General features: G+C 38.2%; 2 protein-coding genes across 2 annotated transcripts; one reads left to right on the top strand and one right to left on the bottom strand.

The window, feature by feature from the left end:
• Positions 1–98: 98 nt before the first annotated feature.
• Positions 99–26,284, bottom strand: LOC134679873 (probable peroxisomal acyl-coenzyme A oxidase 1). The gene is made up of 13 exons (XM_063538784.1): positions 26,096–26,284; positions 21,624–21,783; positions 20,626–20,794; positions 20,136–20,259; positions 16,830–17,074; positions 16,311–16,471; positions 15,568–15,730; positions 14,812–15,002; positions 14,411–14,554; positions 14,138–14,243; positions 13,489–13,641; positions 1,504–1,620; positions 99–480 (listed from the first exon to the last, which is right to left on the bottom strand). Exons 1-13 carry the CDS (start codon positions 26,220–26,222, stop codon positions 322–324), a joined length of 2,019 nt encoding a protein of 672 aa, XP_063394854.1. The 5' UTR covers positions 26,223–26,284; the 3' UTR covers positions 99–321.
• LOC134679874 (uncharacterized) lies at positions 3,969–12,650 on the top strand. Its single transcript, XM_063538785.1, has 9 exons — positions 3,969–4,151; positions 5,510–5,751; positions 7,079–7,180; positions 8,337–8,402; positions 10,416–10,547; positions 11,102–11,146; positions 11,247–11,300; positions 11,558–11,602; positions 12,190–12,650. Exons 1-9 carry the CDS (start codon positions 4,036–4,038, stop codon positions 12,531–12,533), a joined length of 1,146 nt encoding a protein of 381 aa, XP_063394855.1. The 5' UTR covers positions 3,969–4,035; the 3' UTR covers positions 12,534–12,650.
• Positions 26,285–27,038: the final 754 nt, after the last annotated feature.

Raw genomic sequence — 27,038 nt, 5'->3', positions numbered from 1 at the left:
TTTTTCAAATTTGCCGCCTTTTTCTACTGACAAGATCTGCTTGACCAAGTATAGTTTCTGAATATTAAATATTGCATAAAAATAAAAATGCCATCAAATTAGCTGAAAAAAAATTTTTTATTTAAATCTTATAGAAGTTATAAAGCATAACTTTTCTTTGGCCAATTTCCATCACCATGATGATATCACCCAAATTTTATCACAAATTTCAAATACGAGTATGAAATAAAATCAATATTTATTGACAGTGCGTAAAGTAGCTTTGTAAGTATTATTTAATTTAGGGTTTTATGTATTCAAGCAGAGTTTATATACAAAGTTCTATAGTTTATGAGGGACCAGTTTCCCTTGCATAAGCGGCTTCAGGTATTTGTGGAAGCTCTGGTTGACGGGCTCGGCGTTGAGCGGGCTCCGGAGCGCCTCCTCCATGAGGCGCTCGTACACGCGCCCGTCGTACGCGCCCAGTGCTGAGTTGAGGACCTACAACGAAAGTGCCTTGTAATGTATGGACCCGAATGCTGAGCGACGAAAGTGGCGGATGAAAGAAGAGTGCACGCAGCGGAAATGAAAATATTGAGAAGGATGTGTGGAGTGATAAGGAAGGATCGGATTAAGAATTGAATATTAAGGGGAAGTTTGAAAGTAGCACCAGTAACGGAGAAGATGAGGAGTAGTAGCTTAGGGTGGTATGAGGGATGAATGCCGTATAGGCAAAAGGATGTTATAGATGAATGTTTATGGACGGAGAGCGGATGGTAGACCGTAAAAACGATGGATGGATTGTGTGAAAGAGGATATGAGAAAGAAAGGAGTGAGTGCTGAGGTGACGAAAGATAGATGAAAATGGAAGAGAAAAACATGTCGTGCCGACCCCACATAATACCTACAGTGGGATAAGGGTAGGAGGAAGAACGAAAGTGCATTGTGTAGTGGATGTCAGACAGTGAATAATAAAAACACACGGACGGATTACTCAAAATTTATATGCAAGGAATTTTCAAGCTGATTAATTTGCATTTAATCCGTGTAACTTCTATTATTTAACGTACCTGGTCCAAGAGATCTCATTGGCCATTCAGCGCGGTAACGCTGCCAACGTATTGGGGACATTTGAGCCAGGTACGATTCGTGACGGTTAAATATTGGTTAACTTCTTAGATTTTATAATGACGAAGCCTGTTGCGGATTTATTTTATTTTATTTATTAAACTTTATACATAAATTAACAGTATGACACCAAAGCACTTATGTGGTATATTACATTATAGTATTAAAATTCTAAAAATATTTATACAACAACAAATAAACTTATAACAATGAGATCCGGGACGCATTTTTACATCATTATCATCCTTGGTATGTTTGAGACGAGGCATGTTGCTGATTTGCATTTGTAGCCACCGGACGAAGCCTGCGTTGCGGATTTCTTATTGCAAACATGTGTAAGTGCATTAAGTTTATAATAAAATAAATGATTTCTATTATATATCAGCTTTAACGTACCTCATCTCTGAAGTCGAAAGCGTCTACCAGCCCCACGGCATTGGGTCTGATCTTCCCCAGCAGTGTCTCGTACCGCTGCTGCAACTCTTGCACGTCCGCAGCGGTTATGGGGGTATACTGCAACAAAAAAACAACAAAATGACATATTACGTGGTAAATTGGTCAATCGAACTGTAATTTTAGTTACTGGGGAATAAAAACAGTAACGGGTGAAGGAAAACATCGTGAGGACTAATCCCAATAAGGCCTAGTTTCACCTCCGGGTTGGAAGATCAGATGGCAGTCGCTTTCGTAAAAACTAGTGCCTACGTCGATTCTTGGGATTAGTTGTCAAGCGGACCCAAGGCTCCCATGAGCCGTGGCAAAATGCCGGGATAACGCGAGGAAGAAGAAAAATAGTAACAGGTCATAACCTTTAACCTTTTGTATGACCTGACCTGTTTCCATCACAATTAAGGCGCTTGGACTACTTCAACTTCCGAGTCACTTTTTCAATTGCAAATTTCACGGCATCGTATGATGTAGGTACATAAAGTGAAAGTGCTTAATAAGGTGTATTCGGGTAATAACGAATGTCGGATAATTCCGAAATTCAGATGAAAATCGCCCTTAATTCCATCATAATAAAAATCTCTTTTCGGAATTATCCGACAGCTTTCGACATTCGGAATTACCCGAGTAAACCTTACCTATAGATATCTGGCTAAATACATAGAAACGACTTGAGACTGAGTCTTATGAATGACAAAAATAATGATAACCTGGAAGATTCTGCAATAAAGTTTTTTAAACCATAGTCACCTGAAATCTAGCCCAGGTAATTTACGTCAATGAGTCTAGGTAGGTATCTCAATTTTAAACCATATTACTTAAAGCTAATATGAGGTTAGATAAGTAGACTACGTTGGTCACGACTGCACGATTTGTCCAACCGGTCCCATCTTCTAGTACGTTCTTAAAAAGGTAATCTCTCGATCATAAATAGTTGATTGAACTTTGAACGAAGGTAAAAGTGAAACAATGAATGGAAAAGTGATAGGTAGGCACTTAGAACCAACTTAGATTTCAGATCTATTTTTCTTGAATAGTAAAAAACCATTATGATAAAATCAGGACGATAAGGATAAACATCTTAACACTACAATCTCTTAATCTACCTACCTATTATAGCCCCTTTACACAAGCCTTGCTATCTTATAATAATATACAAGAGCAGCCGATGCAACGGAGCCACGCCGTTTTGTCGACTAAATAGTGTTTAGTTTTAAGTTTATAAAATACATTAAGTATGTATGTTAGTCTGTAAGGTATTTGTAATATGGGCCTTATTTCCTGAATTAAATTTCTAAATAAATAAATAAATATTATGTAGTCTGTACTATATTAAGTCTAAAATCCACTGTCACCAACCAACGCAACCACATAACTTGCCTTTTAACCGGCACATTTAACGATTATGGATTCAAACGGAAACAGACAAATCTACGGTTTTTCCTGTCATAAAAGGCGACTAAAGCGGGCCATCGTGCCTTGATAGTCTTGTCCTTATCAAGCAGTCCACTTGGTAACCCAGAAAAGTTGTGAGAAGCACACTTGGTAGCACAGAAACAAGCCAGTTATCATATTGCGAAAACCCCAATTCCGGCGTCGTGATTGATAACTTGACTAAAAAACTGGGTCATAATTTTAACGCAACTCATGGTCATGGACAGGGATTCCCTTTCATTAGTTTATTACTTTTAATACCAATAACATTAATTGAGGCATTATGTATGGCATAAAATAAACAACAACTTTTCCGAGGCGATAGTATGAGGTGAGTAAGTGACCTGCCTTCACCATAGCTGGATTTAACAGCAATATATAGTCGTACCTATATAGTATTAATAAATATAAGAACATAATAGCAAACCCACGCTGTTATTTGTCTAATACCTAATGATGAACCGCTCAATCGATCTATATTGATAATGTCGATAGTATTAATGAGTCTATTATTTTAGTGAACTAGAATATTGACCCCATATTTTTCTAACTGTATCATAACCTTATGAGCCATGGACTAAATCGAAAGACATTAAATTAAGCCATTAGTCAAGATAGATTTGTGTTGTTGATTGACGCCTGATAAAAAATATGCTACTCTATCAATACAATAACATTTTGCGAAGTCGTTATCTGTTATCGAAACCGTAACATACAATTTATCGAACAACAAACAAGGCAATGGCAATTATACTGAATTATCTTATATTATGTATTACTTATATATACTTACTTATATATATATATATATGTATGTATGTATGTATATATATATTATTAAAAGCAAAAGCAGTTAATAAATGTTTAATCGAGTTATTTTATCGATTTCATAACCTTGCTTAAAACGCCTAGTATCCACAGTAGCTTATATTTAAAAAAAAGTAGTTTGACGTTTGACAAATTGTCAGTTGCCATGTCAAATCCGAAGCCTTTCTTGTTGTTTGAAGATTTGTAAATAATAATTAAACTCAATATCCATTAATAACAATGAGCCTTCCATTAAAGGAGACGTATTTGAAGTATAAAGTGTGTGTTATCTGCCACGTTCCACAGTCACAAGCTCCTGGAGTTCTATACGCCAAGTTTCCTCAAAATGTCAATCGGTAGGTTTTGTATTTCGTTTTACTCGTAGCAAAACATTATCCTTGGTAGATTTCCCTCGTTATAATAACTAACTACTAATATTATAAGTCTTCAAACCTATATATCAAGATGTTTGCGCTGAGTAATCGAGGCAAACAAGCAAACATTAATACTTATACTTCGTTTTTTTTAGCATTAGAAATAAGGTAACAATCTTGATGTGTCTTTTTATTGAAAAACACGTTTAAAAAATAAGTCACGGCAAATATGTAACAATTATGAATCTAATACGATCATTTATATTCTTCTGCTTTCATAAGTAATAGTTACTGATTTTTAAATAGCGTTTTTCAATTAAAAGACATGTCAAGATCCCTTACCTTCTTGCAAGTTCTTTCTAATGCTAAAAAAACGAACTATACACCGTGTTTTTTTTGATTTCCGTTAATTTCAAGGGTGCATTCCTGAGCTTAAATCAAGTAACTTTCACAAAGACACTGATGTTCTAATTAAGTCCATTTCGGAGATAATCAATAATTTATTTTTTTCCTATAAGGCCTCTACAAGCGTGTACACTTGCCTTAGGGCCGGTTTACATATTGATTAGTATTTAAAATGAATTCATACATTTGCTACTAAACTTAAGTACAATCTCAGTCGATTGATGTATGAAATGACATTGATATGTCACAGATTTCAATTGTTTGGTTGAGTTAAATGTAATGCCCGTGTTACAACAACGCTATATGCAACATTTAATTACTTTTTAAACAAAAAAAAATCCAAAAAAGAAAACAAAAAATATTTTTTTTTTGAAAATTAACTATGCCATTTAATTCTCTTAAACGTACTTAACCATACCCCGAAGTTAACGGAATTCAATAAAAACACGGTGTATAAATAAACACTAAAGTGTAAACGATCAACTATTCACCCCCTTGGACAATATAAATATGTAAAAACTTATGTTTCTTACCGTAAAATAGATTGGAATAGAATTCCTTGTGCATAAGAATGTATTTTTACAAGATAAATTACAATGTTTATTTATCATGCATGACTGTATGTGTATGTTTACGTTGCATTGCAACATTTGCATACATATATTCAATCATGTAGAAACTTCCAAGTGTACCCTTAGTCAACACATTTTAGGTTATAGAAATACAAAGAATTATAAGACGTCCACTGCTGAACATAGGCCTCCCCCTTGGACCCCCATTCGTACCGGTTGGAAGCGACCCACATCCAGCGTCTTCCGATAGCCTTAACAAGGTCGTCCGTCCATCTCCACCATGGACGTCCACCCACAAGAAAGAATTATTAGTTGTTACCAATTTACTTTTTCAATTTAATAAACACTAGTATCAATTTTCAGATGTCGGGAATGGATACGAGTGATTGGTGGCGTGGAACTCCTCCAACTCTCCTTGAAGAAGCTCCAGTACCGCTTTGTGTGCGGCAACCACTTCCTCCCCGAATATTTCACTAAAAGCGGGAAGCATTTGACCAAAGATGCGGTGCCAACAGTGTTCCCACATGCTATCAAGCCGCTTAAGAGAGATGTGGTTAAATTGTTTCCCATGCTTATGAACCGGACTAAGGATAAGGTTTTACTTAGTAAGTGAATTTTAATAATCACTTAATTTCAAGTGTATGGATAAGTCTGCCGTCTGACTAGCAATGATATTAGCAATACACAAGTAACAAATCACTTTCTTGGGCAAGAAAAATTCATGTAGACAACAATCCAGTGTAAATTAATCAGATGCTTATTGTCAGGTTACAACCAAAACTCACTAATTACTATCACAAGTTCAGATCCATACAGATGTAGTGCATAATTGTTTTCCATCATATTTTCTTGGAAACATTCGTATTTGCCATGCTACTTCAGTCAACCTCAGTACTTTTTGTACCGAGACTGACTGAAATAGCAAGACACATTTGTAAGTTTCCATGAAAATATGATGGAAGATAATTATGCATTACATCTGTAGTAAATCATACTAGTAATAAACATCGTTAATTTTAGTTAAATATTTAATTGCACATAGAGACTTTTGATTGTCATCTGATGATATATTAAAGGTGAATGTCGAACCTTTTCTAAAAGAGTATACTTATTGCTTACATGCTTATCTAGTTCATGATGATTGTCACCGATCAAACAACAGCCTCAGGCAGTTTGCTATTATTATTAAGCTTGTGTCTTCTTATCACCATAAATTGGTAGCAAAAGTCACTAGACCTTGATATTTTTTGATTGTTTATCCTTACTTGTTATAGTTTATGTTTATCCTTTATTACAGCGGTCAGCAACCTTTTAGCAGCCAAGGGCCACGTAAAGATAAAAGATAAAGATAAAAATAGCCTTTATTGCTAGATATTATGTGTAGTTACATGTTTTATTTTATTTCCTCTATTTTTTAATTATTTCTAGCTTGTCCACTGACATAGGCCTCCTCTAAAACCTTCCAAGGGCCACATAGTAGTTAACAAAGTTGACGCGGGCCGCACTTTATTAATATATGTGACTATCAGACATTTTTGGGCAAGCAGACAAAGAATACAAAAGATGGGAGATAATAGAGAGATAATGTGCAACTATTCTCTATTCTTTGTTCTGTAAATAAAGGCTATTGGAGCATTCCACGGGCTGTCCCGTACAAACGCATTTTATTTCCTGTATTGCGACTTTTTTTTCGGCATTTAAAGTAGCCAATTATTTTTCAGCGCATATTTTTGACCATTTGTCATAGAAAAGGAAACTCTTGTACCTGAAAGTCTTCAGAAAATCGCGTTTGTACGGGACAAATGGTAGACGATTTCATGGAATGCTCCTATTTTATTTTATTTATTTTACATACAAAATAGCCAGGGGGCTCGCGGACCGCCTGTTGCCGACCGCTGCTTTATGATATAAAAAAAATATATCTAATTGCAGAGTGCACTCAGAGGATTGTGCCCATAAAGAACCCAGACTTACAATCCCCCGATTCCACAACATATGAATACTTAGATGAGTTTCAAGAACATATGGACCCAGGTAAAAAGCTCTTTAAAACTTTTTAACTTACCAATATCACATAAAAAAATATATTAAAAAAATAACGAAATAAGCACTAAAGGTTGCTGCAAATACTATTAAACGACTTGATTCCTGGCCCTCTGCCTTTTCAAATTTACGATGTCATTGGCCATTCATTATAAAAAGTTTTCTTTTTTATAACATTGATTGATGTGAAAAGGTTCTTTAGTGCAAATCAGTTTTTGGATGTACAATACCTGCATCTTAACCGCTTCGTTGCGTGTTCCATTTCCGAAAACTTGGTATCGTCTTGGGTCGTCCCATTTGTTTTTCGTCAAGTTCTTAAATTAGTCCTATTCTGCTTTCGTCACTCATTCTACATTCGTCACAATCGTCGGTGGCTTTCAATGTAGAATGAGTGACGAAAGCAGAATAGGTCTAATTTAAGAACTTGACGAAAAACGAATGGGACGACCCAAGACGATACCAAACTTTTGGCTGTGACGGCGAACAATTATTTTATGTCACGACAGGCGTGCCTTACGCCATAGAATATGATGGCACGCCTGTCGTGTCATACGCCACACGTTAAAAACATTGACAACACGCCTGTCGTGCCATCCGCATCAAAACGGTTCACAGAGATATGCTAAACAGCATAGCGTAGCTGCGCTTGTAAATTCTCACATAATCAGTTCAATTTTCGATAGCCGAAATCATACCATGAAAACTATTACAAAAGGATTTCTTTTCTGAAAGTTGGTAATCACATAGCGAAATTTACAATTGCAACAAAGTTGCCTTCAGTACTTTATCTCAAGAGACAATATACAGGCCTGACGCCTGATGACCTTAGCCATTGGACAAACCCTGAAATCCCACGTAGGGTTACTTCTCAGAAATACTCTTACGGTAATATTTTTTTAATTAGAACAAAAGATTAAAAAAAATATCTCTCGGTTGCGGCCCGCGGGCCTCCCTGGCTATTTTGTATGTAATATTGACAAACGACAATGTCTGCTAAAGTCACAAATATTACCAAAGTGCGGCCCGCGTCAACTTCGTTAACTACTTCGTGGCCCTTAGCTGCTAAAAGGTTGCCGACCGCTGCCCTAATGCATATGTAACATTTCGGCTTGTTAATAAAGTAATATGAATTTTCTTAATATTTCAGATGGTCCTGAAGTCTCAGGACCTTTAATAACAATAAAACAAGAGTCACAGGACCCAACTATTCAAGGTAATATTAATATTGTCTTATATGTACTTTTTAATGATCCAAATGATTTTAATGCTTAAACATTTTGTATGTACTTTCCTAGTTACTAATGCCCTGGCTTACAAGCATAGTGACATTGTCAGGCAAAAGGGCGTTTTTTAATAGGCTATTTGACTGTATTTAATATAAATCATTTTACACCATGCATGAAATAAAGCACCAGAAGATTAATAGGTAAATGTAGACAGCAGCATTTCTATTTTAAAACCCCTATAATACTATAAAGAGTAGGTAATTTGATTGTGACGTCACATGCTAATGTTTCATATAAATTCCATAGTAGCAAAATCATTAAATGTCAGTTCGAAAAATGAAACTGATTTGACTTGTAGTCAAAAACCCATTGTATCCTTATGGCAGTATAAATCCCTGATGACAAATAGTAGTTACATTTATTACAAATATTTTGATTTTTTTTTATATATTTGTCTTTGAATAGCTGTCTGTAACATAGGTACTACAAATAGTGACACATCTTATTTATGTTCATAGTACAAGCCAAAGTTTAGGGCAAGTTCGATTTTTGTAGAATTGTCATGTAATATAAAATTTATATGAAGTGGTGAAAGGATGTATACCAAAGAATATAATACTCACTAGGAGAAGAACGGTAACTCCATACAAAAAAATGTCCCCAACCGTTTATACGTTTATACTAGTGGCGCCGTCTTTGTGTACCAATGGAACTAAAGTTGACAACCGGTTTAGCCTGGCGGGTATTGGTAGGTAGTAATTCTGTTGATAAACATATTTGTTCTTCATATCACGAAATATATACAAGATGCAAATGTTACCCCTTGTTTGTGGTATTATCAATTGATTTAAATAAAAGGCATGTTTATGTTTATAACATTATATATATTATTTATTAAAAAATGTTTTACATATAAAAATATACACTGAAAACTGGCAACTGGCAACTTAATAAAAAAATAGACATCAATAAAGCGCATTCACAAAGTTTTCAGTACCTTTTATACAAATAACATTAGGCATGCCTACCTATTACACTTTACACACAGATACACTACACTTTACACACGGCATTTTACACAGATTTCCAACTTGTATTCATACATTTCTTCACGGTTAATTAATACGCTTTCCAGATGCGTTATGACTCGGTTCCTTCTGAACCCACTAAAGTTGTAAATTTCACTCTGGCTGCTTCAACAGCTGTTGCTCCGCTTTTAGCACATTTTCTATGTGCATTGCTGTAATCCATGTAGGTACAGACTTACAGTCTTAAGTGGTACGTAGCGGTACACGTATGTATTATTTAAAGAGTTAATAAATAAAATTTTCGTTATGAACTTTAACCACAGCAGTTGGACAGAGTCATTGACAAATATATTTTTTATTATGGTGGGTAGACGTACCTACCCTCCATATATTTTATGAACATTGATAAAGACAGTTGGAAGCAAATATTCATTATAAAACTTAATCGCATGTAATTAAGTTTTAAGCGTTTTAAGTCCCGTTTTATGATTAATATTGTATAAAATTCGTGATAATTTAAATCAGAGTTGGGAGCAATGTTGCTGTAGAAAAATGTTTTTATTTTTATTACTCGCAACTTTTTCCCGGAGGCCAACGCACACATAGAAGCTTAAGGCGCACACATGCGCAATTATTTGGGGACATAACTTTCTTAGGAAGTGAACAGGCCTTGATGTATACTCTGTATCTTTAGGTATATAAAAAATAAAAGTAAACAAAATCTACCCTCAAATGGCTCCTTAAGCCATTTGAGGGTAGAAGAAAACATTACACGATCAAATAATGTAGGTTAAAGTCAGGTTGTTCAGTGACTGATCCAGGCGGTTTTGTAATTGGTCGGTTAACCAATAAATGTTATAACTACCTGAAAATGTACAAATTGTTTGTTAACATTTATTTAAATACTTACCTAAAGATACAGACTATAACTATGACCACCTTATTTAGTTGACCATCAACATTTATTTGCAGAATGTCTACCCAAGATAATCCCGATATTGCACCACAGCCTGCCACCCAATTCACAGACAGCAGAAATCTACACGATCAACAAGGACCGCCAGGTCATACCCATCACCACCAAAGTGCTCAACGATGGCAAAGGTACGGTACTTACTTGTTTTTAGGGTTCCGTAGCCAAAATGGCAAAAATAGAACCCTTATAGTTTCTTCATGAACATACGGCTGTTCGTAAAAATCAACGTGGCACATCATTCGATAGGTTTTTTATAATAACTTTATGGTTTGTTAACAAGGTTTTTCATTAAGTGTATACTTTTGAAATAATCGCTTTGAACGTCCAAAAAAATAATAATTAAATTTAGAAAAATATAGGTTAAATAAGTACTTTACACGCAAATTGTTTTGAACCTGATCAATTGAGCTATTAATGAGATATTTTTTTCAAAAAACTTCTCTTTTTATTAAAACAATGTAAAGCACCGCGGAGGTATCTACGGCCTTTTGCTACAGAAACAGTACAGAACCCTCCGTTATACGTGACCCGACACGCACTTAGCCGGTTTTAATGTATTGTTCTCTAGATTAGAGTATGAAACATTATTGCCTGTTATTTCGATTTTAAAAATCAATATTTTATTTATTAAAACTGATCATAAAGAACATTATTGTTTATACTGTGTGTTTATCTATTCCAGAATGTATTATAGAGTTATCACAAAAGAAGATGCCGGCCCCCAAACGTAAGTCTTAATACATATTATTGTTTTCTTGTTAAAAATATGTTTCTGCTCTGGCTCTGTGAAACAAAACCATATAATATAACTTTATTTTCGTTTTCAGAACCAAAAGTGATACCTGTCAGTAACAAAGTGTTGTCAACAATTCTTAAGAAAGGTAAATTTATCTATAATCAATACATATGTGACGTTCCACGGCAAAAGGTACCTTATGGCGGCTGGCGCTTACGTCGCATAGCGCCGCAATAATATTGGAGCGGCGTTATCAATAGCGCCAACCGTCATAAGGTACCTCTACCCGTGGGACGTCACATATTTTATCATATTAATGTGTTAAAAGGATACTTTAATTGTTACGATTTTTGTCGATATTTGTTACGATGTTTGTACTTACGTTTTACATATTTTTTACAGACTATGTCGATGTGGAGATAGAACCAATCGATTACAAGTCTAAGAGTAAGTATATTATGTTTAGTTCGTATAAGTGCGGACTTTTTATAGCCAAAATGCCCCTTATTTATAAAAATACTAAACTGAAAATCGTAGTTCAAGACCAAAAAAAGTAAGACAATGTTGCCACTGCAATATATTGTTTGTTAAATAATAAATTCCTTAAGGTGGCCACTGACGAGCCTTCCAACAGTCCAAATAGCGTGGCTGCAATCCAAAATCGATCCGTGAATGTCAAAAACGTACAATGTTTAATATTAGGATGCCGTCCATTTGGATGAATCCATTGTAACGGCATCCATTTGGAAGGCTCGTCAGTGGCCTGCTTTACACGCTAAGATAATTTATTTATTGGTAATTTTACTCCTACGATTTAAAAAAGTACTTTTTTGGTACTGAACTACGATTTTCAATTTAACTCGAGATATTTCGCCCGGTAACGTCCCTGATCGTGTAGCCAAGTGGTTATAACGTCTGCTGCGTGCACAGAAGACGCTGGTTCGATCCCAGCCCTGGGCACTGGAGGACTTGGTCATATTTTCTTTCGTATGTTACATCCATTTCCGTTTAAAATATTTTTTTAATAATTCCAGGAAAACTACAAAGAGAAGAGGAACTGCAACAGCAAATCGTAAAACTACAGCGTAGAAATAAACAACTAAAACGGATACTCAAAAACATCTGCTTAGTCGACGAGATTGAGTCCCCTAACATAAAGAGGGTCATAGAAAAGGCCATGTACAATAAACAGTTGAAAGAAGGCATCAATGAGTTCACACATGAGAAACAGATGGCGGCGGCCATTTTGAAAAGGGCTTTAAGTGCATATCACTATTTGAGCTGTTTAATGCCTTTACCTAGTGTTTGTGCGTTAGAGAAGATAGCTAAAGGAGTTCCTTCTAGAAGTAAAACTACTAAGTGTAGACATTTGTTATAGTAATGATTAGGTAGTTAAAATCATGCTAACGTTCTATGAGTGCAAAAGTGTATTGTTTAATAGGTAGTGTGAGGCTATTTTTAAACACATTTTTACCGGTTTTGTGCAAAATAGATATGTTGGTTTTAAAATTTAATATTATTAATAAATGTAATTTATAATAAGTTCCTTGTTTTTTCTATGAGTAGTTATTTACACACCTAAGTATGTTTGTTATCATATTTTGGAGATTGTCTATTATACGATAAAAGATTTAGATAAATATACGATACACGATATACGATAAAGACTAAGCCTTACCAAATAAAAACTCAACCGTGGCACTGCTATTTTGCGTTTGCGTATACACAGTACACTTACGTACATGTACTATTACTGTTTTGATATTATACTACAGTTCGCACTCCGTGCATTATTCAGTTGAAGAAGCGAAAAAGGACGTCGTGCATGGAATGCAATTACTTAGAACGGAACTTGCGTATAGGCTATAATTACAGTCGCCATCAGATCGATGCGGCCAAAGATACTCACAAATATCTGAACACGCCTCTACATTCTAAGCGCTAGCGCGTGGTCAGATATTTTTGAGGTGAGGTGCTCGCTCCAATAAATCTAATGGCACCTGTACCAAGCAGTACCAGTAATTTAAGTTCACTCACCAAAAGCAAGTCGCCGAGCCGCTCCAGTACCCAGTAAACCGCGTAGAGAGCTCCAACAGTTGGTATAGCACTGTCCTAGTTTCCCCGCTGAGAGCGAAGGAGGTCGCTTCTAGCACTCTTGTATACTGACAGGAGAATCTAGAACTTACCAGTAGCATGTCGCCTAGTCGCTCCAGCGCCCAGTAGACCGCGTATAGCTCCAACAGTTGGTATAGCACTGTCCTAGTTTCCCCGCTGACAGCGAAGATGGTCGCTTCTAGCAGACTTATAGAAAGACAGAACAATCTAGAACTCACCAGTAACAGGTCGCCTAACCGTTCCAGTGCCCAGTAGACCGCATATAGCTCCAACAGTTGGTATAGCACTGTCCTAGTTTCCCCGCTGAGAGCGAAGGACGTCGCTTCTAGCTCTGACTTGTATACTGACAGGAGAATCACTCGCGAGTGAGCCTGGAGACAAAAATATTTAGTGAGATTCAGTCTACGTACAATAGAGATAGCTCAAGTCCCGGAGAAGGACATAGGATAGATTTTATGTCCGTACAATAGAGATAGCTCAAGTCCCGGAGAAGGACATAGGATAGATTTTATGTCGGAAATTATCCCTAAACAGAGTGAAAAGGGGAGTGAAATTGAGAGAGTTAATAAAGTGCCTGTTAATTGATGTCAGCAATTAAGCTTATCAAATTGAATGATTGCTATTACACTTTATCCAGGCGCTATACCGCTGGCCCAATAACCCCATACAGGATTCTATGTTACATTTTCAAAATTGAAATTCTACTTAATATCACTATGACTTCATTTAATTCAAATTTCAGTTCCATAAAAGTGAAACATAAAACCGTGTAATATTGGGCCAGCGATACTTTAGCGACTGTTACTGATTCCATGCAGACAAAGTCGCGGGGAAAAGCTAGTTATTACATAAATATACAATGATTACCTCGGAAGCAGCAACTAGCTGCACCGACGTAAGATTCCACGCATCTTCTTGACTTTTGCCGTCGGTTATGTGTCTCTGCATGCTGTATAAGCACGCCTCCACTCTCCTATGAAACAAGAGGATCGATCAAATATTGTTTTTGTGCAGAAAAAAAATCGGCAATACCTGTAAAGAACCGGAGGGTGTATCGCTTAAACGCTCAGTTAAGTAAATACCTACCTTTTTGTTTAAATTAAACACTGGGTAAATAAACAATACAATACATAGACATACCCGGCAGCGACTTTCTCGAATCCCTTGATGATTCCTCTGACGGAGTTGTCCCACTTGGTGATTTTACTGCGATCGGCCAGGTAAGCCATGGACGGGCTCACCGTCTGTCCTGATGCCACTTGCGTGCCAGCTTTCATCAAAGCCCTGCCAGAAAAAATCAGTTAGGCATTAAATAGAGGAACAACAACTTGGCTTCTTAAATACCGCCAAATACAAACAAAGAAAGGTCGATAATAGTTGGACAGCATGTCGTCGACAACATCGGAAGCTGAGTGCTCATCATGTGAGGCTGTGGAGACGTGACGCGAAAGCTATTGAGAACAACTCGCCAAAAACATCGACAACATAACCTCGAAGTATTATGAAAGGTATTTTAGCTGATATAATAAATATTGTCATACCTCGCAGTCTGCAAGTGAAGGACAGTGTTCTCCCCCTCGTAAGTGTAGGCAGCAGTTACATTGGCGTATGTCTGCGGTAGGTTCGAAGATAGCATGTAGCCATGGCCTCCACACGACGTTCTGCAGCGCTCCACTAGTATTGATGTGTCTGCTGTGGTCGTTGCCTTGAGGCAGCAGGATAGGGCGTGCAGCTGGTGAAGAGAAACGAACGTTGTAGGTATTGCCAGTTCTTGGCTGACCGTACCTACTAGGAAAAAGTCCAAAATTGTCCCTATGCAGACCATCTAATTGTCAGTTAAAGTATAGTTCTGGTTTAACAATCATCCGCCATCTTAAAGCGGTTACTAGAAAGTGTGAGGGATCGTGAAATATATACAGGGGGCCGATTTTTGAAATTCGACCGCTCGATTTCATGTATTTCGTTCAATAATATCTCCACTACTAGGCATTTAAATTCTACTAATAGAATTTAAAACGAGTGGTCAATACCACTAGATTCCCAATTTCTATCGCTCGTATTTCAAAAATTTGCCCCCTGGTCGACATATCTTGAGAGATCAGGAAGTTGAGATGGCGTCGGGAAATATCAGAATCCTTTACAGGTTATTTGCCAAATTAACAGTTGAGAAGAAGGTTTAGTTAAAATACTCCAAAGTCCAGATTGATGCAATTTTGAATTAAACCTTCGTTTATTCCGCAATAGTCCAAAATTCGACTTAAATTTGACCTTTTTAAAGGGTTGGACAAGTTTGATACCTCAGCCAAGTTCTCCAGGTTCCCGGTGGCCAGCTCATTATTGACCTTCTTGTAGATGGTCCAGAGCCGGTAGCAGTTCATGTAGTACGCGTGGCTGGTCGCTATGGAAACGAACAGCTTGTGCTGTTGCGTCACGTAGTCTAGGATCTGGGGCTCTGGCTCACTGGAACAAGTTCATTTTACGATATGGTGTAAGTTTCAGGAGTCCATAATATGTCCGTAAATATAAAATCCTACTACACAGTTACAATTGCCATCATTATGTTCTTCAACAGCAGTTTCACTTCACCCATTGGTCCTTTCCGAAAGCAAACTTTTCTCACGATTGATCCAGGATCATCATCAGATCCTGACCTGATGACAAGGGGCGAACCACCAAAGACGACAACTGACGCGCGTCTAATGTCAATAACTCTCGTACATTCCAACATGGTTCACGATGACGCGCCGTGCACGATAGGCGTGGCATTCAAAGGGTGAAATGCTTGACTTATACCCAGCAGGGCAGCGTAGAAGGTACCCGAACGCGAGGAAGGTCACCCATGAGGTGGACGGACCAAATAAAGGCAGCAATGGATGGCCCCTTGCACGAATGCGTTAAACGCGCAGCCGTCAGGGAGGAGTGGAAGCGAGCCGTCAAACGTGTCACAAAGGGAGACTTCCAATAATGACCACGACCGCTCTGTCATGAGTGTCCCGATCAAGAAGATACCCAGTTTAAAAACATTGTCAAATGTCCTTACTTAGGCTTAGGTTGTGACTGCCTCCGTACAGCCGCATAGCGTGTGGCGATGGTCACCGCTTTCCCGAGGCAGTTCCCCATAAGGCACAGTATGGTCATTCTGATGTAGACCATGGTTCCGTAGACTAGCTTGCTGCTAGGTCCCGATACGAATGTGCCATCCTGGAAGAAAATAGGCCAGGTTACACACGAGAACAAATCTGACCTGAATGGAAAAGTACCTAGCTGTGTACTATGAAATTATATGAAATCCTACAGATATTTTTATCAGACTTTCCCATATATGTATGGATATATGATATATGCCTATATGGGCACGTAAACATCTTTGTCGTACCGCAGCTATTGCTGCTCTTATTGTTCACTATATTTTAGATACTATTATTAAGGAATCTGTAGCTTGCCAACTTGCTTCTGTGTCATATGGAGCCACTTACCAGTGACATATTTTAAATATCACATCCTAATCCTAAATTAGTGTCTTGAGATACTTAAGCCTATCAGTCCCATAAGATCTTACCTTCTTCATCTGAGAATACTTCATCAGCATCCTATCCCTAGGTATCCTATGGTTCTCGAAGCCCAGGAACCCATTATTGACAGTGTTGAAGCCCAGCTTGGCTCCTATCTCGCCCAGCTTCACACCCTTCATCGGCATGTGGGTGTCCAGGTCCCGGATCTGGACGATGAAGGGCTGGATGCCGCAGCTTTTGCCGCGGCTGTATGTGTGGGCCATCACGACGCAGTGGTTGGCTGTGTGCGCCACTGGAACGAAGGAACATAAATAGTACACATGTAGTGGATAATTGTTTTCTTTTTTTTTTTTTTTACTTTATTAGGTACACTAAACAGACATCGTACAATATCATGGGTAATACATTTGCACATTATGGCTTAAATCTAGCACGAGATCCAAAACAAGTGTACACAGCATGTTTTACAATTGAGCGGAAATATTACAAACTAATTAACACCATATTATAGCTACAGTGAAAAATATCAGAGAAGAAATAACTATCTAAACATTACAATATAACGAGTAACGAACTTTACATTAAATTATAAAGACTATTAAACATCACAAATGAAACTAACTTAAAAGAGGATTAAGGCAGATGTCATCAGTTAAGTGGGAGAAGAGGAGAAGAGGACGGCAGCCAAGCACTTCCTAAACCTAGCGATTTTTTTATTATGAATGGGCTTACTCATGGCCACAGACTAGCCGAGGCGTAGACGTGGCCTACGATGGAGCGAGCTCGCCCAGAAGGTGCCTGTTCACTCTTGATTTGAAGGTTGCCGGGTCTTTTCTAGGAAACGTGCGTATTTGTCACGCTACTACGGTCAACCTCAGTGCTTTTTGTACCAAGACTGACGGAGATGGCTATGATGTCGCGTCAGGATACGGAACCAAAAAGAAGCGACGGAGCACTCTCCGATAGCTACGTAGGCACAGATCAACCCGGTTTTCTGTGTACGTAGGCAGGCGTGAGTCACTCCGCGATTCCGTCGCTTTGCTACAGGTAGCTAAAAGTGCATCCGTTCGGCCCCAATTTTGGGGTATGCCATAAGCCGCGCGTGGCGCTATCGCCACCTAGCGGCCATATCTGTGCTGATCGTAACAGACGCGTTTTGTTAGAGAGTGAGTCTTCTGTACCTAGTACTATTATTTATTCTGTGACGTAGGTAACATATTACCGGGGCTATACCTACCTACTTACACAAATATTGTCAATCACTACGAAGGCAAGGCTATTTTTAGTTGATTTTTTCGCGCAATGTATTGTTGGATGGTGTTTTAGTACCTAGCTATTAATTAATTAACATAAAAACAACTGAGTTTCTTTGCCTATTCATAGTTTCCGATTTAACAAATGAATCTTTCTCTTCAGTCTTTACATCCACTTATTTTTTCCTATGCTGACATGACGTTGATATACCTAAGTAGGTAATTAGTGTAATTACTTATAAAGTAAGCGATCTTAACATGTCTTTTAATTGAAAAACGCTCTTTAAAAATCAAAAACGATTAGTTATGAAAGCAGAAGCATATAAATGATCGTATTAGATTCATAATCGTTACATAGTTGCCGTAACTTATTTTTAAAATGTGTTTTTCAATTAAAAGACACATCAAGATTGTTTACCTTATTTGTAATGCTAAAAAAACGAACTATAGGTAAGGTAACACCATCAATATGTGCTGTTACAGTCACAGTCACAACAAATTTGATAGCATACGCATCAGTGCAAGTGTTATTTTACGGCACAATTTCATAGAAGTTTGACGTTTCAAATAACACTTGTACTGCACTGTGTGTGCAATCAAAGTCGTTGCAGACTTGGCTTGGTCTAACTCTAAGAACATTATTAGCATTTGTACCTACCTAATTATTAAGATAAAGAGATATGATAAAATTGTTCATAAGTCAACAAACAATACGTACACAAATACTTGACTTTTGCACCTAACAATAAATAAAAAGATAGGTATAGGTTATCTAATCTAACTGTTACAACGTCTGCATACCGATAAAAAACACTGAATTTACCTAAGTACCTACTTCAAATTAATCCCTACCTATAAAGGTTACGTGGGATGGGGTAAGATAAACTATGGTATGGGGGAGAAACACTTGCAGGGAAAATTAACCGTTAGAAATACTTAAAGATATTAAAAACTAAATTAAATTATATGTATACATATATTACTAAATATAAAACAAATGAACAAATAAACTTAACTTTAAAATAATACGTATGTAGAAGGACTTTCAACCCTTTCAAGCTTAGAATAAATTTAAAAGTTTATAAATTACTGTCTTGGGTGAAGTCTCACCCAAGACAGTCATTTATAAATGAACTAGATGAACTCCCGGTCTTTGGATCCAAGTCTCAACTCTCAGTCGAGCACTAAGTACGTTTACCTTATGTTTCTTTTGCCCTACCTGACCTTAACAGAACTATTCTCAACATGTCAAAAAAAATCTAGCATGTAATGTCATTTCAAACGCCAAAAATACGCCAAAACGCGTTTTTGGTGACAAACTTGTGGGCTAGTCAGACCAAGCTAAACTAAGCGTCACTTGCACCATCCCACTAACGTGGGGTTAACCGGTTATATCGTTAACCCAGTGTCAAATTGTACTGGTAACCATAGTAATTCCAGGTTTAAATACTACTAACACTTAATTTTGTAGACAAAAATATGGACACCAGTGGCCTATTTTATAAAGCTACAAGTTACAATTTACAAGCGGAAGTCTCTTTCTAACCCTATGTGTTAGAATGAGACTTCCGTTTGTAAATTGTTACTTGTATCTTTATAAAATAAGCCACTGGGGCCCGTTTCTCAAAAGCTTGTAACTTGTAATACAAGTGGATGTCACTTTTTAACAGCTTTTGTTAGAAATGGACTTCCACTTGTATTACAAGTTACAAGCTTTTGATAAACGGGCCCCTGGTGTCTGAAATAAATATTTTCATTTTCATTTCATTTTCATTTTCATTAAAGGGTTAGCCCCGGGGTAGTGGATGGGTGCATGTGGCGCTAAGTACTCGTAACATAGTGTAGTATAGCTACTAATACTATAAGTCAAAATTTCATAGGAATTTGACGTTTATAGTGGCAATTTCACACTCTGTCACTGCAGTATGTGGAAACTTAGCTTAGACGAGCATTTTTAACCTCCAGCCGCCCAGAGACCTATAAAAAGATCTGTTCCATTCTAAATTGAACTTTGTGTTGACAAAATAAAATTTCATTTCGCTTGGCAAGGTTTGACGTATGGGCGGCTAGAGGTTAAACAATTGGATAAAAAGAACTTACGTCCTCCGGGCCACCACTTGTATGCCGTCAACTTGGGGCTGTTCAGGACGAACTCTTCAGTTTTGGGGTCGTATTCGGCCGTCGTCTCAAGACCACGGATGAAAGTCCCGTGGCCCAACTCGGTCTGAAAAAGTAGAGAGCCGTCAACATAATAGTTACTTTTAGATATTCTATTTTATTCCTACATATTTAGATAGATTTTAGATGAATGATCCAGATTTCTAGTTTGAAATGCTGGTTGTGGAAATACGCGTGCAGCTCGCCCTTCGAACCCCAGCTCTAACCAACAATAGCAACAAACAATTTCCCTCCCTTTCATGTGTCGCCCGGGGCCAAATACCCCCATGTCCATTGGAAAATGATCAAGGACCAGAAGACATCAGATATAGTACATATATCACAGAGATCAAATAGATCAATGTATCCATGATTATTTTTTCTCTCGTCTCTCTCTCGTGTTAATTTTTACTCTTGTACCTAGTAGATGTACCTGAGCATATGTCCCGATGACTTTCATGTTCCTGATCTTCGGCAGCCAGTATTTCAGCTGTTCATCATCAGCCTGTCCGGTGATGACGTTGGTGAACATGGAGTAGTGGAGCATCAGCGGAGAGTTGTCCTTGAAGATGGCTGATGATATTGTGGTGCGGAGGCCTAACCTGAAGACCAAACATTTAATTTATTTAACCGACTTCAATTTTATAGAAGGAGGTGTTTCTGTATTCGGTTATGTACGTTCAACGATTACTCCAACACCCGTGGTCCGATTTGAGTATTTTTTTGTTTGAAAGGAGTTACCTCCAAGGTGGTCCTATATTAATTTGATACTGATCAGATAATGGGATCCATGAGGAATTGAGGGAGCTCCTCATAAAAGGTGTATTCAAGTAATTTCATTTCGAATACTTTAAGCCTACTCGTAGCCGACATCCTAAAGACACCCGATACACCTATACATATATGAGATTTGCAGACAGAGAAAAAGAAAGTTGTCTCTCGAAAGCTAAAGGAGACTGGAGCCTAATGTTGATTATGGGAACTGAACTATCGAATTAAAGTGCCACGAAGTCCTCCTCGATCTACAAGTCAAAAGTACCACCTACTTACTTGTAACTGGTTTAAAATGTTAGGTACCTAGGTATCCCTGTTGTCCTTAACTTTAGGAGACAAGAGAAGGGAGAGTCGAAACCATTAGCAATTTCTTTGAACTATCGGGGGCACCATAAGCCTTCAGTAAGAAGTGCATATACTTGGAAAAATTCCACCTATGCCGCTGTGGCCCGGTGGCCGAATGGCACAGGCACCTGCCGCAATAGCAGAGGACGCTGATTCGATTCCAGCGTGGGGCACCGGAGGCCTTGGTCACTTTTTCTTAGTATATGACATTTATTTCAGTTTATAGCCGAAATTACTTAGAGAATTATTTATTTTTTATTTCATTATATATTTAACTAGTAATGTTGTTTACTCGTTTTTCGTGGGTCATACCTGGCTTTCTCCTGCTCGTTGAGGTTGTTTTCGTCCAGGTTTCCCAGCGCCTGGTGCATGATGACCGCTTTCCGCACCGCATTCTCATACCGCTCCTTGTGGCTGAGATATTCTTCGGGCACTTCGTCTCTTAGCCCTTTGACGTTTAGGACTCTGTTTTCTGGAAGAAGAAGTCTTTTATTGTGGACTTCATAGCGTAAGAAATGAATTAATTTTTATATCGAGTTTTTTTGCAAGAATATGTATAGAGATATGTGTGGTACTTATACGTATAGTTTTAAGTATAGGTGGTTCTTACACGGGTGGTCGTATCTCGTATCATGATTTATGGGTACATGACAGTGAGCTAGCTCAACAGTTAATCCCTACATATTTTACACAGGCACTGGTCCCACCGCGAGCTAGTAAGCTATGAGCTATCGGCTATAAACACGAACAAAAGATAAGCACTCCCGTGTAAATAAAAGAGACACGGCGATATTTATAGCTCACCGCTGGGCGAGTAACTATAAATATCGCCGTGTCTCTTTTATTTACACGGGAGTGCTTATCTTTTGTTCGTATTTATAGCCGATAGCTCATAGCTTACTAGCTCGCGATGGGACCAGTGCCTCAATATATAAAATTACTTTTAATTTAAGTACCTTTACGCCTTCTCAATCATTTTTCCGTAGGTAAATATCGCTGCACTGGTTCAAAATAATGTATACAGCTAGTAATCGTGCCTTAAGTTTGCAGAATGGTATTTACGATATTTGATATGCTAGAGTCTGGCTACTGAAATTTTACACAAATGTTTGGAGGGAAATTCAAAAAATCTTAGGCTGGTCACACTTTGTGTAGTAGGAATAATAGTTTTGATACTAGAAAATATTTTTGATTTTCTATGCACACGTAAGGTACCTAAAGATATAAGTTAAATATACGTTGACGTGCACTCAAAGTCAGCTCACATAATTTCTACCACTATGTAAAGTACAGTCAACGATAAACACACATGTTAACACTTTCTCACTATATACCATTGTAACAAGGTGAAAAATGAAATGTAGTATAAATAAGACCTGGCTCGATAATACCGTAATATTAATCCATCACCAAAAAAATACATAAGTACTTTGCCAAATTAGATATGAGCGCCGCGCCGGCGCGCCGCCGCCGCCGACAAAATTTTCGCGCCGCCGCCGCCGACGCTGCGCTACCGGCGTGGCATCGGCGTGACCTTGTTAGATATTGCTACTTTCAGAATCAGATAATATAATTTTATCTAGTTTAGATCTTCAACGGCGCCAGTCTGAATAGCTTATAGACATTCAAAAGGTATTTTATGTCCATATAATTCAGAAATATCGAAAATTTTCTTTTTGGTAACCGCGCTACTAGTGTTAGGGCAACGAAATGACTAAATTTGCCAGCTGGCTAGCTCATCCGTCATTCACCGCGAATTTAACCATTGCAAGCATGGTTGAATGTCTTTAAAAGGTGTAAAAGGGGGTTTATTTCAGACATTAAGCGTTTTCACGCTCAAAGGTCCGGCCGTTGGCTTCGCACGGAAGGCATCGGAAACGGAAACCCATTTAAGCTTGGCCATTGTTGAAATTTCAAGCTTTGCTCTCTCGTAGCCCAATCTTTGGCCTCGCTTCGCTCGCATAGAAGTACCGCTATCTGAACCTCCAAGTTTTCGGCCCTGTTTGGAGCCTAACTTTCGGCCTCGCTTTTAAAATGCTTGGTTATTGGTTCTTCTCCGATCTTAGCTCCACTACCAGCACAGCCTTTGACCTCGCACGAATACACCTGCAAGAAAGCTCCTGGTCTTTAACACTTTGGCCTCGGTCTTTATCGGCCTTCGGACTTGCTTACACTGGACCAATAGTTCAATTCCAAGCTCTGCTCTCTTGCAGCTTGGCCTTCGGCCTCGCACAGAAGCGCGGCGTAATCGGCGCTCCACGCATTCGGCCGTCAGCCAAGCTTACACTTGGCGTTCGATTCTAAGCTGTATGCTTATCTGCAGCTCAGCCTCTGGCCTCGCATGGAAAGGCGTCGGACTCAGGTCTTCGGTGCTAAGTTGAGCTCGGCCTTGGGCCTCATTTTTTGGCATAAATCGGTTTGTTGGGTTGATATTGGTTAGTAACGGAGGTTGATTTTCCTCACTTCGGCTCTTTGGATTGTCGACCAGACGTTTCTCTGTTACAGTCAATCCAAATCCAAAGATAAGGGCCTCGCAAAGATCTTCCGGCCAGGGCCTCGCCAAGATTAAGACCGCCTCTAATGCGGCGCGATACCGTATAAATAGTATATAAACCTTTTTCGTACCTTTATTCAATAAATCTTGCTGGAAATTGAAAAATGCACTTATTTTATAACTTTCTTACAGCAAAAATACGTATTTTCGGTAAAATTTTGGTTACAATTATTTTTTCATTAATCAAATGTGTTTCAAGGCCACGCCGCCGATTCGCCGCCGCCGCCGACCGATTTTGACCGGCGCGCCGCCGCCGGCTAAATGCCTATCGGCGCTCATATCTATGCCAAATACGCTAAATGCTAAATATCAAAATATTTATAGAGCACCAACCTTCTAATTTGTTTACATTTGCTTAGGAGTTGTAAACATTGCAGTTTTTCGGTATACAACACTACACATCGACTTCGCACATTGTCGTAATTATTTACGAGCTTAAATAATAGTTTGCGAACCTCACTCAGTATAGACATTATTAGTATTATTTAAAATATTTCCCATATAAAACGCAAACAATTTGAATGAATGACAAATCGACAACTGACTTTTAGCTTTTTTTTAAAATCATAGACAATTGGTGATACAACAACGAAATATCTGTCAACAATTTTTGGCTAGCCAGACTCTACCATTATGTCACTATTGTTACAATATATATTTTAAATAGTACTAACCAACTGAAATACCAAACTTTTGAAAATATATATCGAAAACCGAAACGAAGCGCAGGTCCAACGGCTAGATGCTCGTTGATGTCTTTTACTCTATGGTTTACCTAACGGCACAGAAGAAATAATAGTACTACCGTACAAAAAGGACACTTCCTACAAACCCGAAGTTTGACAGCGATTCAGGGTCGAATCATGCTATCCCTTTCTAATATATGGCACTATCCTTTTCGGCTATTTAGGGTTGTCAAAATTCAAGTGATTATCTTATCTGTGGTCGTGCACGCACAAGGACGTCAAGTGGTGCCAACCCTAATAATTGCTACCTAAATAATAACATTAAAGTTATCGAGTAGGTAGATTTTTTTTAGTAAGCAGTGGTGGCCGAGTGGATATGACGCCCGACTTTCAATCCGGAGGTCGCGGGTTCAAATCCCGGCTCGTACCAATGAGTTTTTCGGAACTTATGTACGAAATATCATTTGATATTTACCACTAGCTTTTCGGTGAAGGAAAACATCGTGAGGAAACCTGCATACATCTGCGAAGAAATTCAAAGGTGTATGTGAAGTCCCCAATCCGCATTGGGCTAGCGTGGGGACTATAGCCCAAGCCCTCTCGCGCATGAGAGGAGGCCTGTGCTCAGCAGTGGGACGTATATAGGCTGAAATGATGAAAAAATGATGAGATTTTTTTTTAATTATCATAAAGAACGAACGAAAGGCACCTCCACAGCACATCATATGTGCTTTAGGTCTTATTGTGTTATTGCAACGATAAACATTTACACAGCACTATCATATTTATCATTGGAGTGGTTTTATTTAGCACTTCATTTATGTATATAATATGAATCATACCAATGTTACTAATTGTATATAAAACGAGAATGAGTACACAACTCAAATAAATGAGGTGGAACACAAATAAATGGTATTGAATTTTAAAAGTCCATCTCAAAGTTTGCATCAAATTACATTTGCATTTTACATACAGGATTAAAATACAACTTTACCCGCTGATGTCAAATAATAACGAGAGCATTGCCAACCGGTCGTGGTAAAAAACCCGGACAAGTGCGAGTCGGACTAGCCCACCGAGGGTTCCGTACTTTTTTAGTATTTGTTGTTATAGCGGCAACAGAAATACATCATCTGTGAAAATTTCAACTGTTTAGCTATCACGCTTCGTGAGATACAGCCTGGTGACAGACGGACGGACGGACAGCGGAGTCTTAGTAATAGGGTCCCGTTTTCCCCTTTGGGTACGGAACCCTAAAAAAACAATCAGCTGTCAACTTACTCTATCTAAAGTAATCTAAACCTAACGAACTCGCGAAACACGACCGAGAGGCAAAAACATCTATTTTCGTGTCTCTCGGTATGCTCTCTGTTTACGAATCTAACTAGTTTGACCATAACATAATCAGAGGGCCTACCGCGAATCACGTTCGACGTGTTGCCTCCCTGTCACACTTACGTACGAAATTTACAAGTGAAACCGAGATGCAACACATCGAACGTAGTTCGCGGTAAGCTCACAGTATCGCAAACAATCCTTACCCAATTCCTTCCTATACTTTGTAATCTTCTCCCCTCCATCCAGAAAATGTGTCAACTCTTTCACATTGAACGTGCACCTGTCCCGCTCTTTCTGCAGGTCTTCATTTACTTTCCTGCTCACAACCATTTTGACGTGCGCTCCGCGTGAGATCCAGTTGTCACTGAGTTTGTTATTCGCTCATTTGTTTACAACGCACGCGTATCTCTGAGATAATTGTGATAATTTAAGTATATGTAATCTCGGGATTTTAAGAGCAAAGTGCGATTACGGCTGATCGGACTTCGCGCCAGCGGTGAATGAACGTTACGATGGAGAAACTGCGAACAACGTTGCTGCCGGCTCTTGAGGAAGTTGTGTTGCGTAATGATCCGTCATGTGCATAGATATAATAGTTTTGTGGTTAATTGGAGTATTGAAGCGTCAATAAAACTATACCTAATTTACTTTATTGTACGTGATAAAACAGTAGAATTATGGAGTTTATGGATATTAAGTAGGATAACTACAGATTTATTACCTCTTATAGGCGACTGGTACACTGAGAGAAAAGTACAACAAAAATACACTTAGAATTACAAAAATAAACTTAATCCGGGGAATAGGAACAAATTGACTTTTGCAATTTCTATTAGTTCTTGCAATTTCTATTATCTGTTTGTTGAAATTATATTTGGGATAGCTCAGTAGAGCTGTTTGTAGAAATAAATAAACTTTACAGAAATAGTGAAACGTCCATAATTATTACTAAAACTTAATTTTTTTCCCCAGTACAGAACTGTTTTTTAATTCCTGGTGATGATTTTTCTCTCAGTGTACCGTCAATCTGACGGATGTCCCATCACGCTCCGCGATAGTTATGCCATTTAGGATCCTAACTAAATTGGTTGTTCCATAGGTACATTAGGTACCTACTTATGCTATGGATTGTCCAATTTAGCTAGA

Source organism: Cydia fagiglandana, chromosome 3 (assembly GCF_963556715.1).
Source record: "Cydia fagiglandana chromosome 3, ilCydFagi1.1, whole genome shotgun sequence".
Taxonomy (NCBI): domain Eukaryota; kingdom Metazoa; phylum Arthropoda; class Insecta; order Lepidoptera; family Tortricidae; genus Cydia; species Cydia fagiglandana.
The sequence above is the reverse complement of the archived record's forward strand: the minus strand, read 5'-3'. Positions and strand labels throughout refer to the sequence as shown.